The sequence below is a fragment of the Rhizopus delemar genome, genomic scaffold (assembly GCF_000149305.1).
Source record: "Rhizopus delemar RA 99-880 supercont3.2 genomic scaffold, whole genome shotgun sequence".
NCBI classification, from domain to species: Eukaryota; Fungi; Mucoromycota; class Mucoromycetes; order Mucorales; family Rhizopodaceae; genus Rhizopus; species Rhizopus delemar.
This window is the reverse complement of record NW_027137828.1, coordinates 4,301,846-4,316,770: the sequence shown is the minus strand read 5'-3', so window position 1 is coordinate 4,316,770 and position 14,925 is coordinate 4,301,846. Positions and strand designations below refer to the sequence as shown.

Genomic DNA, 14,925 nt, shown 5'->3' with positions numbered 1-14,925 from the left:
ACAACAGAATAAAAAAGAAAAAGAAAAGAAAAAAGGAGGATAAAATATAAAGCAAAGAGAAAAAAAAAGAAAAGAAAAGAAAGACCAACAGTATATAATAGCAATCGTCAACATGAACGAAGATCAGATTTGGGACAACTTTCAGTTTGAAGAGCCAACGGAGCGACCTGTTGGATTACCGACACTTGTTATGAAGCATATTTGTCAGCTATTGATTGACAAAAAAGATAAATATGAAGCTTGTTTAATTCATCCTAACTGGTCCATTGCTGCAATGGAAGCTCTTTGGGAAGCTCCTCGTTTTGAAAGATCTCAACAGTTACGTGATTTTACAAGAGCAGTCAGCACTTCAAAAAAGACAGCCTTATTGGTGCGCAACTTTTATTTGGCATATTTGGACGTACCTGAGGAAACTGTTTTCAAGACCATCGTACATTCTACCATGGAGCGTCACATGCCATCCAATGTGCAAATCTTGGCCGAACCAAAGCTTCTTCTTTTGCTTGCTAGACACTGTGAGAACATAACGAGTATCACTTGCTATGGTTGGCAGTTGGAGTCAGGTGACTGGGAACAACTCTCTATGCTTGCAACCCAACTTGTTCAACTTCATATCATTGGCAGTCGTCCCAATAAGCAACTTAATGTTAACAGCTTCTTACCAAGGCTTACAAGCCTTCATTTAGATGGATCCTTTGGGCTTAATGAAGCTTGGGCTACGACATTGATTAATAAAGCTATAAATCTGATCGATCTTCAGCTCTCTTTAAAAGATATGGAATTCAATACGCTAAAGAAAATTTGTACGCCAGGTCACTTGAAACTGGATAAACTCGCTTTAACAGAGGCTCACAAAGTACGAGACATTGATGTTCGTCATGTATTGCATGCCTTTCCTAACTTAACCAAGTTTTGTTTGGAAGGATGCACTCTGATTAGTCCACAGACTGTATTAATCTCTTTAATATCTTGTAATAAGTTACAACATCTGGAAATTAGGGCGGATCCAATATCACTTGATAAAGTTGAACCTGTGCTGTTGAATGAGCACCATCCCGAATGGATTCCCCCACTCACAAAACTCTTGATTGAAAACCTGAACATTGTGGACCAAAACCTTCAATATATCAGCAATTTTTTACCTTGTTTGCAAGTATTAGGCTTAAAGGGCTGTCCTCAGATAACCAACGAAGGGCTCATGTCTATAATCAACAACCCTTGCATTAAGCATATATCTCAACTGAATCTTGTGGAATGTCCAAGTATACATTCTGGGTTTTTCTCAATTGATACTCTTACTATAACAACTTACATCAAAGAAATCTATATCAAGTCTTGTGGACCTGTTTTACCTGCAGACATTTACAAGCTTTGTTGTAAACACATTGGTTACCGACTGAATTCTATCAAGTTAATCAATTATCAAGATTTGAAGGATTCAGCAATCGGTGCATTTAGTAAAGATCAAGAAGACTTGTCTAGAATTATATTAGATAGAGATGCTATCCATGCAATTGCGCATTCAAATGATCCTGCTATATGTTCTTTACCTGAAGATCACCTTTTGTCTGGCAATCAAATTATTTTATTAGCCAAGCGCTTGAATATGACAACACAAGAGTTGATTGTTTTGTTTGAAGAAATTGAACAAGTAAGCAGAAAAGAAGAAGAAAGGAACAATAAAAAGAATCGGTTTTATATTTTAGGAAGATAAAATGTTGATACATCAAAAGACCAAAGCTCAACCTTGTATATCAAGTAAGAACAAATCCATAAATGTAGCCAATTTAACTACCAAAAATAATTCAAATCAATTAGAAGCTCCAAATTCCCCTTTATTTCCTCGTCCAGCTATGCCTGCTATTTTGCCTAAAGGCTTTACCGACAATGGACCTTTTCCTGCAAACAACAGTGATTGTATGGAAAATGGATTGATGCATCCATTATCTGATACCGACTTTTTTGAAGAAGTAAAGGAGAAAAAGGAGACACAAGATAGTGATTGTGAAAATAAATGCAATAATGATTATAAGGACGATGACAGCTTTAACAACACCAAAAATAAACAAAGAAGCAGTTTGGGTGCTTGGGGAATTGGTGAAAACAATGATAGCCTTTGGAATAATGCTTCTTATAGTGAATTTGTTTTACAAGCTGAATCGGAGACTACTTGGGCTGAAGCAAGATGGTTAGAGCAGCAGCAAATAAACAATCGCCATAAAAATGATACTCTTATTATTGAAGGCGATGGCTGGGGTACGCCTAACAAAATAATCGAATGGGATGATTTGAGTATCCAAGGCTATGCGCACGAAGTACTTGAGGAGCAAAAAAAGACACTTTATTGTGAAAAAGAAGAGCAAGGACAGATACCATATGCTGATGAGAACGATTCCATCTTGGATAACATCGAGAACAAGCAAGCATCCAATGGAACGGCAAGTGATGATAGTATAAATGATTTAACGTCGTTATTTTCGCCTATTTATAGATGTGCATTCAGTGATACTGAAGGAAAATATGCTTCCAAATCTATTATATCCATTGTAAGCTCTGATGAGAGCTCTGATTTGGATGATGGTGAGGATGATGATGATGATGTTGTTGTAAAGGTCAAGCATAATTTATCACCTAACAAATGTAAATCGTTCAATACCAATGATCGGAACAAACGTAAAGAACCATTATCACTTGCTAAATATACTACGCGCAATGAGAAGAAGCCCAGTAGAGCATTTAATAGTTCACATCAGACTTCAAATGATCGACATGGCAGTTATTATGCTAACGGTAACATTTCCTTCTTTTTTCATAAAACTGTCCGTATAAGTTAAAATTGCTCTTTGTAGGGTGCCCTGACGGAAAGGCGAAGGAGCAATGGGCAAGCATCACAAAGGCGTACCCAGTGACCAGAAAGTTTCTAAGATCAGCAAGAACAAAAAAGGGCAATTCACATAGTCGAGGTTATGCCTCTCCTGAGCGTTTGACAAACTGTTGGAAACAACCCCAGGCAAAAAGCTTAGGGCCTCATAATAATATAGAGGCCCCTCTCCAGCCAAGACAAACGCGTTCTTTGGAAAGCTTGTTGGATTTAAACATTGACAGCCAAATTACTTTGTCAGAACCTGTATTTTGCAATACTACTGCGGATGCTAACCAAACGTTTGTACTACAGCCAACATCTGATGAGAATAACAGCCCTATACCTATTGAAACGTTTGCTTGCACAGTTAACAAACCTACAGAAGAAAATGAAAAAGAGGACGAGAAATCATCTAATCTATCATCACCTTGCCTGGTATCTGATATATCAACAGATACAGAAGATAAAAATTCGATAAATAAGGAAGATTTTGTCTTATTTACTGATATTGTAGCTGCAGAAGGCCAAGCTGAATCTTGGTCAGAAGAAAAGAATATACATCCATACCAAATGCCGAGTCATACAATATCCTCCATTTCTTTTTCTTTTTCAATGGATCAGTCACCCCCTCAAACCAATACCACCGTTGATAACAGCACGATTTTTGGTCCTTTAGCAAAACAACCCCCTTTTGCCACGCAAATATCTAACGACCCAACCCGGCTTGCTTCGTCGAAGGATCAGCAACGATTTATTACCAAATACGATAATGTAGCCGATGACCATATTCCTTTCGAATTTTTAATGAATCAACTCACTCCATCCACTGAGGTTGATACCGTTACCGATGATCACATTTCTTCCGATCCTTTGATGAAACAACTTCATGTTGGAGCCAATGCTGAAGTCAGTGGCTCACATTTGCTTTCTCAAACTGATGCACTTGAAGTACGCTCTACTTATTCAAATAACGAAAATTTTGAAAGTACTTCTACTACGTCCAATCTGTGTGCATATAATGATAAAATACCTTTTGAAGAGCCAGAAGATGACTCGAAAAAATACAAAAAGCTTCCAGGTTACTTGGGGAAGTCTAAAGTGTTAATTACAGACAAAACATATAAATGTTTGTATATGTTCTCGGTAAGTTTATATTGAAACGAACCATATGCTTTTCTTTTCTAACGTACAGATTTCACTTCTTCTTTTGTGAAAAAGAATGAGCCGATTGAAGTAACAATCAAGAACTTCTGTAAAAAATACAATATTGAACAGAAAGAAGCCAATTTAATTGAAGAAATTCAACCCAAATACCGTCTTCGTAAAACAAGAAGTATCTTGAAAAAGAAGAAATAATTTTGCTCTTGCCCTAACTGCTAATTCATAAACTGCTACGTCCTGTTTAAAAATAAAAAAAGGCGAATGAGCCTCTTTAACAACGGTTGATGATTTTTTAATATAGAATGTGTTATGAGTCAGAAAAAAAAAGTTCAAATAGCTTACCTTTATTGGATTACTTGATGTGCTACATGATGCAATTGTTGCGTTAAGCAATTATGGATTGGTTTTGCTTATTGTATAAGCTACAATCACTTTGTCTTGTTACAGTTTGACTTGATATAATATATACTTGCATGTCCTTATCGTTGTATGGAAAGATCAATTATAGGAGGGATCAGCATTTAGTGGCGGAGCACTGATGCTCTTGTAAGATATTAGTAGAGAAAACTTTTTCCCTCTTCTCTATTCTCCTTTTTTTTTAATAAACACAAGTAGAAAATGTCAAGGTTTGTCAATTTGCAAAACGATTTTTTAGGATTCTGTTACAAAAACTTGTAAGTCTAGGAGAAGTGTTTCCTTTGCTCGCAACTATTAAACAATCTATACAACAATCTAAGCAAGCTTATATAAAATAATATCAACATCTTGTGAACAATTACATCAATAAGTTGAGATTTAGTTATGGCTCATCTATTAATGAATCTTCTAATCAAAGCCATAGTAAAGAGATAATATAAGTCATTACATCAGTTTTCAGTATGTACATGTACATATACAGGGGAACTTTCTCCCTTTATTTTTCAAGTTTAAAAGTATCTAAGGAGATTCATTAAATTAAGCGCACTCCTTTTTTTTAAGAAAAATTACTTGGTAACAGACAGGTTAAGCGCTGAGCGTCTATAACGTTTCAATTCATGCACTCTTTATTGAATCCTAGGGTTTATTAAGCTTGGAACAAAATCGCAACTGCTATCAGAACAACTAAATACCGTAGGTCCTGGCTTGATGGATGACTATGTATTGTTTTGATAAATATGCCATTCCCGCCTAATTATTTTTATTGTTGGTGTTCCCTTTTTTTTTTGAAAGAAAAAATGATATACTAATAAATGAGTATACTATTTAAGTACGTCATTACTCATTTTGGTTTATGAAGCTAGCCATATAGCCCTATGGTATATTATAGTTACACAATACTCCATTATATAAACATGAATCGTTTGTTTAGAATAAGTGATTTACTTGGCCAATACTATTTTTGGCATTTTCAGATTCTTTATTTTACTACAAGGCATAAATATACAATACATTATTAAATGCATTCGAAAATGATTATGCATATTAAATGGCCTGATGTATACTTATACTAAAGTCCAAAAACAGAACATTTAATAATAATATCAAGCATATACCACAGATTTTAAATGAAAGGGGGGAGCATTGCGTATAAGGTTGGATAGTATCTGAGATCTACCAATGACAAGCATTCATATAATGTAATCATTATGCATATATTCCTGCAGAATCTTATTGTGTTACATCTTTAAAACTCTAACAGAACATTTATAAAAGTGCCATTCTATAATGTCTAGAATATCAATTCTGCTACATTACAGATAATCTGCTCTAAGCTACATAAATTGTCATTGAAATATGGTCTTCAATATTTCATTAATACAGTTTGTAATTACTATCACCATGAATTAAATGACTGTGTCCATGTTTAAAGGATTTTTATATTGTACATTTTCTTCATCTATTTTTTTATGAAAGAACAAAGAAAGCCATGTAAATATATTGAGCTTCTTCATAAAAATACGCTTTCAGCTCCTTAGACAGAGAGAGATAGAGAGAGAGAGCGCGCGCGCCTGTAGGCATTGAGAATAAAGTTTAGCACCCTGTTCAGGATAAGTCATAACGCCCTTTCTACGCCGGTTTGCATAATACAAAGCAAACAAAAACGAACAGAGAACTACTCACCAAATCATAAATATCTTTATTCACTCTGTTTGACAACACAAGCTCTGCTTTTTTTATTTTACATGAGGCATGTTCCCTATAAAGTTCAAAAGAGACTCATTTAACATACTCTTTTTGGTTAATGTCATTCCTGTTTATTATCAAGATTTATAGCGTCTTTTTTTCTGTGAAATCGTGTATGATTTAACTTTTGAAATCGAGATACTAATTAAAGCGTCTAGATGAATTAAAAAAGAAAAAAGATTGTTGGGATTATTTCTTTTTATGTGTTATCTTCAGGCTATTCTCACAGTTTCCCTCTTCCCCTCGTTTACATTTGAAAGTTTATTATTAAATAAACTTACTTGATCATAAATCCAATTGGTATTCTATGCCGAGAAAGTAGTGAATTTAGCCCAATTCAATTATAAATATAGCTGTAAAGCAATGCCTTGAATGAACACAAGTAATGCCTATAGAGAATCTGTTCAATCTGGTTATATAAACTGATATATTGCTCCTATTAAATAGGGTTCAAGAGTATGACCCACGTTCTTTACACAACATAAAGACGCAGAAATAAGAGTGGCTACTCTTCTTTCTTTGTTCAAAAAATCACGCGTAGATATTTATAAATAATTCACTATTTTGATAGAAGGAGAAAGAACCAACAAGACTTTATTTATATCTGCTTCTAATTTAAAACAAATAATTATTTCAGGAGATTTGAGGACATGTAACAAAAGATATAGAGAGGGAGGAGTTCGCTTTTGAGTAGGAGGGATGAGAAAAATGGATTCCCCTTTTCTTTTTAGATAAAAAAAAAGATTATTATTCCTCTCCCTTTTCTCTCACTCTCTCTCTCTTTAGTATCCCCTATCTATTCTTTGCCCCTTGATTTTTTATGCACTTTTATTGATAGTCCAGATATATAAATATATGAGTACAAACATGAAATCAGCTCCAATCTATTTTTTTCTCTTTTCTTTTTGTTTGTTTTACTTTTTTTTTTTTTTTTTTGGTCATTTGCCTCCTTTAATTATTTCCTTTAAATTGTAATAAACTTAATAAGGTAATGCTCTTTCTTTTATAAGCTATTAAAGACATACATTGAAAAAAATAAAAACTAGATGCCTAGACAAAACCCTTTCCTTCGCCGCGCGTCTTCCCCAGGCGATGTTGCTAATCAGGAAGCCGGCAATAACGCACAGCTCTTGCCTGTACCACCTGTAACATCCCGACATCCCGGAAAACTGGCTCAAGCTTCATTATCCGAATCAGCACTCAAGGTACCTTTGAAGCCTATCTCAGTCAGGAACACTCAACCAAGGGCGACAAGTATACGACCTTCAAGATTTGTAAAAGCCTCAACTCCTACTTGCTCTACTTCATCACCTCTCATGTCTATGGATGATACGAACGACGTAGGATTATCGCATCACGCAAATATTCTCTCTTTTATCCGTTTATTCGAAGCTTTTACTCAAAAGGTGTATATTGAAGGATATTTAATGCGATACAGTTCAGATGAAAAGAAGACAAGGACAAAGATGTTTGTTGAATTAAGCGGCTCTACTCTAATCTTGTGGGACACAGAGGCAACTGGAAGCTGTGTGATGCCAAGTTATGTACAGATTCTAGATACAACAACTGTTTATGGCAATAAAGAGATCAACAGCAATAAAAAGACAAAGCATACATTTACAATCACCAACAACTCCAAAAGATCAGATCTAACCTTTGAGACATCAGACCATGCCACCATGATCCGATGGGTCAGTGCTATCCGACTTTCATGCTTTGAAAAACAGAGATTACATCAGTTGTTTACACATAAACTATTAATCAGTAAAGAGGTCGAAGTCAGAAAGAACATTCATTCTTCTTACTTGCAAGTCAGACTACCTGGTACAACATTATGGCAAAAGTACTGGGTCGTTTTACCTGATAACAAAAAGACCAAAGCAACACAAAAGACTATTATGTTATATGAAACAAAGAAATCAAAGACACCTCTTTTGGCCTTGTCTGATATTACTCGTGTTCATGCTATTTATCCTGAATCAGCTCAGTTGATTGAAAATGGCTCCATGATCCGAATGGATTGCAAATTAAAAGGCGAAGAGGCCGCTACTTGTTGGTTTATGGCAAACGAGTGCCAATTGACGGTTCAATGGCTATTCAGTATATATGATACCTTTAAACTTTATGGAAGACCTACCTGTTTACTCAAGGATTCCTTTAATCCATCGTCTCTTAACTTTGGTGAACCAATCATACAATCCAGTGGTATACAAAAGCTATTTATAGAAGTAGATCAAGTAGTGGATAAAATAGATACCTCACCAGCTTCTAATGCAGAAGTTGAGGCATTATTTTTGGATATCATCAAAAAGGATCATTCTTTTGAACCGCCTTCTTTAAGGCCAAATGGACAAAGAGCAAACAGTTTACCCTTAATCACAGTCATGACAGCCGATAGCCATCAGCAACCTCAGCAAGAATGGTCTTCTTCTGACAACATTGTTGCTATCGACAGCGATGATACGCCTACTAATTTACCTTTTAAGTTTGCAAGACATGTAGCTGACTCAAGCGATGAAAGTGATCAAGAAGATGATGAAGATGAGCAATACAAGGAAGATGATGAAGATGAAGAGCAAGATAGTGATGATGAACCTATTGGAAGAAAAACAAGTAGAGCAAATTCAACCATCATTGCACCCAGTGTTGCTTCTTTGGCAGATAGTCTTATTCCTGATTTTGACTTTGGTAACGGGTTTGACGTACCCAAGGATGTTACTGCTGCAGCTGTAGCTGCTGCAGTTGTTCATGCATCCAGCTCTGTCACTTCTTCTTCAGTCTCAACACCTAGTGATGAAGAATATGCAGTGCCAAAAAAACATGCTCGCAAACTGTCTATGCCTATCAACGCTACAAATACTTCCACTCCGCATCAGCAATCTTCACTGAATGATGCTCCTTCAAATAAGCAACCCTCCTCCATGTTTGGTGACTTTAGTCTAACAACAGACTTTGGAAAGTTCCTAGACTTGCCTTTGGACCCTCATCAACGAAAATACTCACTACCAACCAAGCTCTCGTTTGACAGACCCTCATCATCTGAATCGAGGTCCACTGCTTCTAGTACTCACAGCAATCACCACGGGCACCGTTACCATCGCAATAGCCAGCAATGGGATCCAGAATGGAATAATGCTGAAGAACAAGAGGATGAAGTAAGCAAGTCAAAGCATCCTTACGACGATGATTCATATGATTCGGATGTGGATGGTCCCATGATTCCTTCTTTGGGTGATCATTTTGCTCCTCAAAATAGTCTTTTGGACATGTATCTTGGTGAACAATTGAGTGCTAAAGAACAAGTGGAATACGCAAAAGCAACTGGTCAACCTCTGATTCAGGTATCAACAAAGAAGGAAGGAGCTCCACAGAGTGGACTGGTGGCTGTGATCTCTCAACGAGAGAAGGATAAGAAGGAAGGAAATGGATTTAGAGTAGCTGAAAGAGTGAATCAACATAACCAAGATCGATTTGAAAGAGAAAAAGAAAGAAGAATATTAGAGCAAAGACAGCAACAAGCCATGAAGCATCAGGTAGATATATTAACTGGCGCTTCCTCTTTATTACTTAAACTAATTTCATATTGTAGATGATGCTGTATGCAAATGGATATGGGATGCAAATGATGCCCTTTATGAACCCAATGACTAACCCAATGAACCTTATGGGTATGATCCCAGGATTCCCTGCTGCTTCTCCTCAAATGGTTCCTCAGCAACAACCGTCGCTTAATCCTTACATGTCTCATGTTAGACCAGTGTATGGACAACCTGGTATGGGATACGGCTATCAAACACCTGTACCCTTCATAAATCGAAAATATTCTCATCAAGCAGATGAAATAGATGAAAGCAGCAAGCCACTGTTCAAGAAATATCAGGCCATGTCGCCTAATGCGAATAGTGTTCACATATAAATATATATTCCCTTTTTCATTTTCTTATTATTTCGACTGTAGCTTGTTTCTTCTTTTAATTGTATGCAAATAAAATGTTCAGGTAAATTTATTGTTCACTATGTAAAATATAATAAAAAGTTAATGACATACACAAACAACTAAAAGTATATTTACGTGAAAATAAAGAGGTTGTTTGTAGCAGCAACAGCAATCGTATTTTCCCTTGGATGATAAGAAGCATGTAATATTTTCTTATTATAGTCCATGTATTCATTTTCATCTCGACGATTGTTTCCTCTAACAGAGCCTATAATCGTACGGTTATTTCCATTCTTTGTAGAGCCTGCCTTCTTGGATTTAAAAACGCTCTTATCAGCTTGCAATACAACTTCACGTTCGTTCGTACTGTCACATATGTGAACGTTATTGCTATAAGATCCCGTCATCAAATTTCTATCAATCCATTAGTATATGTTTTATATGTTTACTTTATATCACTTTACTTTCCATCACCGCTAAATGAACATTCAAATTTGTCAAATATACAATCATTTTCATATAAATCACATAATTTTGTCCTCAGATTATCGTGAATGTTGATTGTTCGTAAGGGCTTCTTCTCCATATTAATATCCCAAATCTTAAGCGACAAATAATCTCGAGATAAAATATATCTTCCATCTTGACTGAATTTGGTATCTGATATAGAGGATATGATTTCAGAAAAGAAGGATCTATTCGAAGGATCCTCTGCTTCTTCGAAAACTATAAAGTAGTTGTCAACTCTTGTGTATAAAGTAATTCTATGACTTGCTACCTTTTGCATTTTGATCACATAAAGCAGATTCTCTCATATCAGCTAATTTAATAGTTCCTTTACTGCTACTGTATATGAATAAATTACAATGTTGAGGATGAAATTCGGCAGAGGTGATGACTTCAGTTAACTCCTCCATATTGGCAGGTTTAATATCCACAATATCTAATACATTCTATTAATTCAATTCCTTTTATTTTACTCTTGTTTTCATCTTTTACTAAAGCTTTGATCTGAAATGTTCAAGTTCCACAAGTTAATTCTCAAATCATCAGCAGAGATATAAGTTTCATTATCCGAATTAACAGAGATTGAGTTAATATGATACGCATGAGCTATAAAATATATAAAAATCAATAATCATGCGATTTTCGTACTCCGTTACGGTTACCATTTGCATAGATTCGTCTAGGAATGGCAGCAACAATCGTATCTTGATAACTCATTTTAGGTAGATTGAATATTGGCTTTACAGTATCCTTTCCTATTGTCATTGTTGACTGACTCACCATTTTAAGACTTCTTTCATATACTTTCCAAAGCTTAATTGTTTTATCTTGCAGTTTGTTATTAGTCTTTGGGTTTATATTCAAGTAAGTTTTTAGTTACCATTGGTAGAAAGTAAAAAATGGGCAGAGTTCTGTCTTTTACACCATTTGATTTGGTTAATTTTTTCTTCAATTTCCAAGCTTTTCAAATAATCAAATTCTGGTTCATGAGACTGAAATTCTGTATGAAAACGATATTCACAGCCTTTTTTCTAAATGTTGTGATTTAATGTATAGTTTGTTTTGTTAGTTATACAATCAAGCTTACATTTTCATTGCGTTCAAACAAGACAACTCTACCACCTTTATCACCTGTTGCAAGATAATCTCCTGTATGGTCGAATTCTACTGCAGAAATAATATCCGCTATAATAAAACAAAAATAAGTTATGTACATAAGAGCTTTTTTTTTTCTTTTCTTTTTTTCTTTTTACCCTCTGTAATATCGTCTGAATCACCTTTGTCTCCAAAACATTGAGCAAATTTCCATTTATTTTCAGTGTTTGTTGTGGATGTAACAGCTTGCATTTAGTTTTTAAAAATAAGAGGTGACGCGTTAAATAATTGTTGGAATAAATGTATCACACGATGTTGAAAAAATATTCGCACATTTTCAAAACAAGCACACTTTCGAAATGAAAATTCACACGCAGACAAAATTGAAAAATCCAAACATTTGCATATGTGCAAAGTGCACTATTGAGGATCCTTTGCCGTTTCTTTTGACCCTTCTATCAGCAAAAATTTTTCATTCAGGTTTTTCAATCACCCTTGGATCTTCGTTGACTAACCATATGGTCTATCTTATCTAAACTATCTCATCTTCACCACCATATAGATACTTGCATCAGAATTCTACATGGTCAGCTTCTTCTAAACAGTCTCTTAAAGCATCAAGGTTTTTATTATCTTCCTCCTACTTTTCCATTGATCTATTTTATCCTTGATCTCGAAGGGATTTTTTAGTCTCGCTTTACTTTATATAGAACTGGTCCGGACCTTATAAACAAAAAAAAAAGAAAAAAGAAAGAAACAATAAGAGATCTTATTAAATAAGTTTAGGTTCAAGCAATCGACTAATTTAAGGTGAGAGTACTTACAGAATCTTTATAAATCCTCGAAAATTGCTCGATTACAGGCATATCTGATCCTTTGCGACGGAGCTTCTTCCTTAAGCAACTGTTCACTTTTAAGCTTGCATCTACAGGCAGACCAAAATTGTTCAACTAGATTGAGATCAGAAGAATGCAACGAATGACACATACAACTGTATCTGCGATTCTCAATTAATTCTGTAAAATCAATATACATGTGAATAACGTATTATCCACCACTAGATAATGTCCATTAAATTTTTCATGCTAATCGACTACGTCTAACAGACTATCTACTAAAGTAATACCTAATTACAATGTCACCCTTGATATTCTCTGAAATCACTTTTCTTTTTGCTGCTTTCTTTTTTTGAAGGTGGAATGGTTCATGGTTTTTTGATACTTATATTTACAATTCCATCTGGTGAGTTGTCACCCAACATCGTATATATGTTTACCCTCATCTAAGTGCACAAGTGCCTTTTCTGGGCTAAGAAAACCCTCACTTTAAACTTACATGAAATGATAAAATTATCTATAAAAAAAGTAGTATGAATAAATGCAATTTAGGTCTAAATGAGATTTCAAGACCTCCAATTTTTTTTTTTTTTTTTTTTTTTTTTTTTTTTTTTTTTTCGAAAATAATTCTTATTTATATTTTTATACTTTAACTACTTACTTCTTCTTCTTTGATCTATCCCATCTTCCGCTTCTTTCATTCTTACGATTTTAGTTTTGCCGAAACTCTTTTTGTCTCTCGGTATCTGTCATAATCTTTCGAATGTAAGAGCTAAATGTATCATGCAGTATTAAAGCTATCATTTGAGCTTTGATTCAATAAAGAACTTTTGAAGTTTAAGCTATTTTAAAACTAGTAAATACTTAAATTGTAAGAAACGTTTGCTTTGTATTAAGAACCGTTAATTATTTCGATTCAAAAGCTTTGTTAAATAAAAAAGCTTCAAAGGGCGGCATACAGTAATAATATTGGCGAAACGAAGACAAAGGATGCGATAAAGATTCGTCCTTTATATTACTGTTGGCTCTAATGTTTTACCTCTCTCTAGTACTTTTATCAAAAACCTTTGTTAACGTGTTTTCTTTCGTATAAATAAATCTAAATTTTTTATTATATATAAATTGAAAATAAAAACGCGGCTTCAGAGTCTATAACCACATCCAGAGTTGGAGTAGAGCCAACCACTATTGTCGTAGGGACAATCAATAATAATGTATCCGAATTAAAAAAGAGGTTCCCCAAAAAAAAAAAAAAAAAAAAAAAAAAAAAAAAGGTGCATGATTCGCCGCTTGAACAGTAATTGTTTTTGCTTAAAGATTGCTGAACGCATAAAACACGAATTTATTTAGACATAATTATTTACTGTTAGTTTTATTGAAGTAAAGCATATAATAAGCTCTATTTTGATGATTTCTTTTGTGAAAACGTATGACAATATAAGAAGTTCAAGTGATCTACCCGAAATCTAGATTTGTTGCATAACAAGATCAATCAACTTATGTAAAGTAAAAATAAATGTGTTATTACACCCTCTTATATTTCATGCAATAATTCTTATTTGATGAGTGAAAATCGACTTGGACATCGTTACTAGAGAATCACACATATGCAACTATATAAATTATTACTTTTGTTAGAGCTGTTTACTGAATGGCCGTAAATAGAGACAGAATTATAGGCTATACTATATTAAATACTTTGACTATAGGTGAAATGATTACATAAATAGATGGATACAAAACCTACTGTAGAGGTCATAGAGAGCTTATAAGAGATGGTAAATGCTTGCTAAACTATGTTTAACTACGTCACCTGAGATTGAAAAAAAATACTTTCTCAATCTCAAACACTTCACCTATTCCCCCTTATTTTCTTTACCTTTTTTTTTGTGTTTTGCAAGCAAGTATAAAATGTCTGGATATAATATCATTTGGGTTTTCTTTGCTGTTGCTGCCGTGTCTGCATTAGGCTATGTTGCTACCCCTAAAGGAAACAACCAGACGTAAATTCACTGACTTTTGTATGTTTCAAATTTAACTTGTTTTATGTTTTAGTGTTATTCGAACTGTTATAATCATGTCTCTTGCTTGCTGCTATTTGATGTAAAAAAGAGAGCTTCTTTTTCTCTCAATAGAAAATTAACTCGCTTATTTAGGTGGGCCATTACTTATTTGGCACAATTGCATCCTTTAATTAATCCCATCAAGGTTGGGCTTCGACCTCCTCACCATGAATAAAACGCGCTTTGATTTCCAACTGTTTGGACAATGTGTAGAACTATAATGTACAATACCCAATAAAAAAGGGGCATATGTGAGCTCTTTTGAAATTGTCAAGTTTGTTGTTTGTTTATGTCTTGGAT

At 34.5% G+C, this 14,925-nt stretch overlaps 4 protein-coding genes across 4 annotated transcripts; 3 read left to right on the top strand and 1 right to left on the bottom strand.

The window, feature by feature from the left end:
* Positions 1–112: 112 nt before the first annotated feature.
* Positions 113–4,219, top strand: RO3G_03921 (uncharacterized protein; the record flags this gene model as incomplete). Its single annotated transcript, XM_067658511.1, has 4 exons — positions 113–1,651; positions 1,707–2,673; positions 2,850–4,006; positions 4,082–4,219. 4 exons carry the CDS (start codon positions 113–115, stop codon positions 4,217–4,219), a joined length of 3,801 nt encoding a protein of 1,266 aa, XP_067514612.1.
* A 3,014-nt stretch (positions 4,220–7,233) lies between these two features.
* Positions 7,234–10,103, top strand: RO3G_03920 (uncharacterized protein; the record flags this gene model as incomplete). Its single annotated transcript, XM_067658510.1, has 2 exons — positions 7,234–9,720; positions 9,777–10,103. 2 exons carry the CDS (start codon positions 7,234–7,236, stop codon positions 10,101–10,103), a joined length of 2,814 nt encoding a protein of 937 aa, XP_067514611.1.
* A 152-nt stretch (positions 10,104–10,255) lies between these two features.
* Positions 10,256–11,978, bottom strand: RO3G_03919 (uncharacterized protein; the record flags this gene model as incomplete). The annotated part of the gene is made up of 9 exons (XM_067658509.1): positions 10,256–10,538; positions 10,589–10,850; positions 10,903–10,944; positions 10,990–11,067; positions 11,124–11,237; positions 11,294–11,335; positions 11,512–11,662; positions 11,719–11,816; positions 11,885–11,978. 9 exons carry the CDS (start codon positions 11,976–11,978, stop codon positions 10,256–10,258), a joined length of 1,164 nt encoding a protein of 387 aa, XP_067514610.1.
* A 2,495-nt stretch (positions 11,979–14,473) lies between these two features.
* Positions 14,474–14,800, top strand: RO3G_03918 (uncharacterized protein; the record flags this gene model as incomplete). Its single annotated transcript, XM_067658508.1, has 3 exons — positions 14,474–14,565; positions 14,618–14,665; positions 14,719–14,800. 3 exons carry the CDS (start codon positions 14,474–14,476, stop codon positions 14,798–14,800), a joined length of 222 nt encoding a protein of 73 aa, XP_067514609.1.
* Between the last annotated feature and the right edge of the window lie 125 nt (positions 14,801–14,925).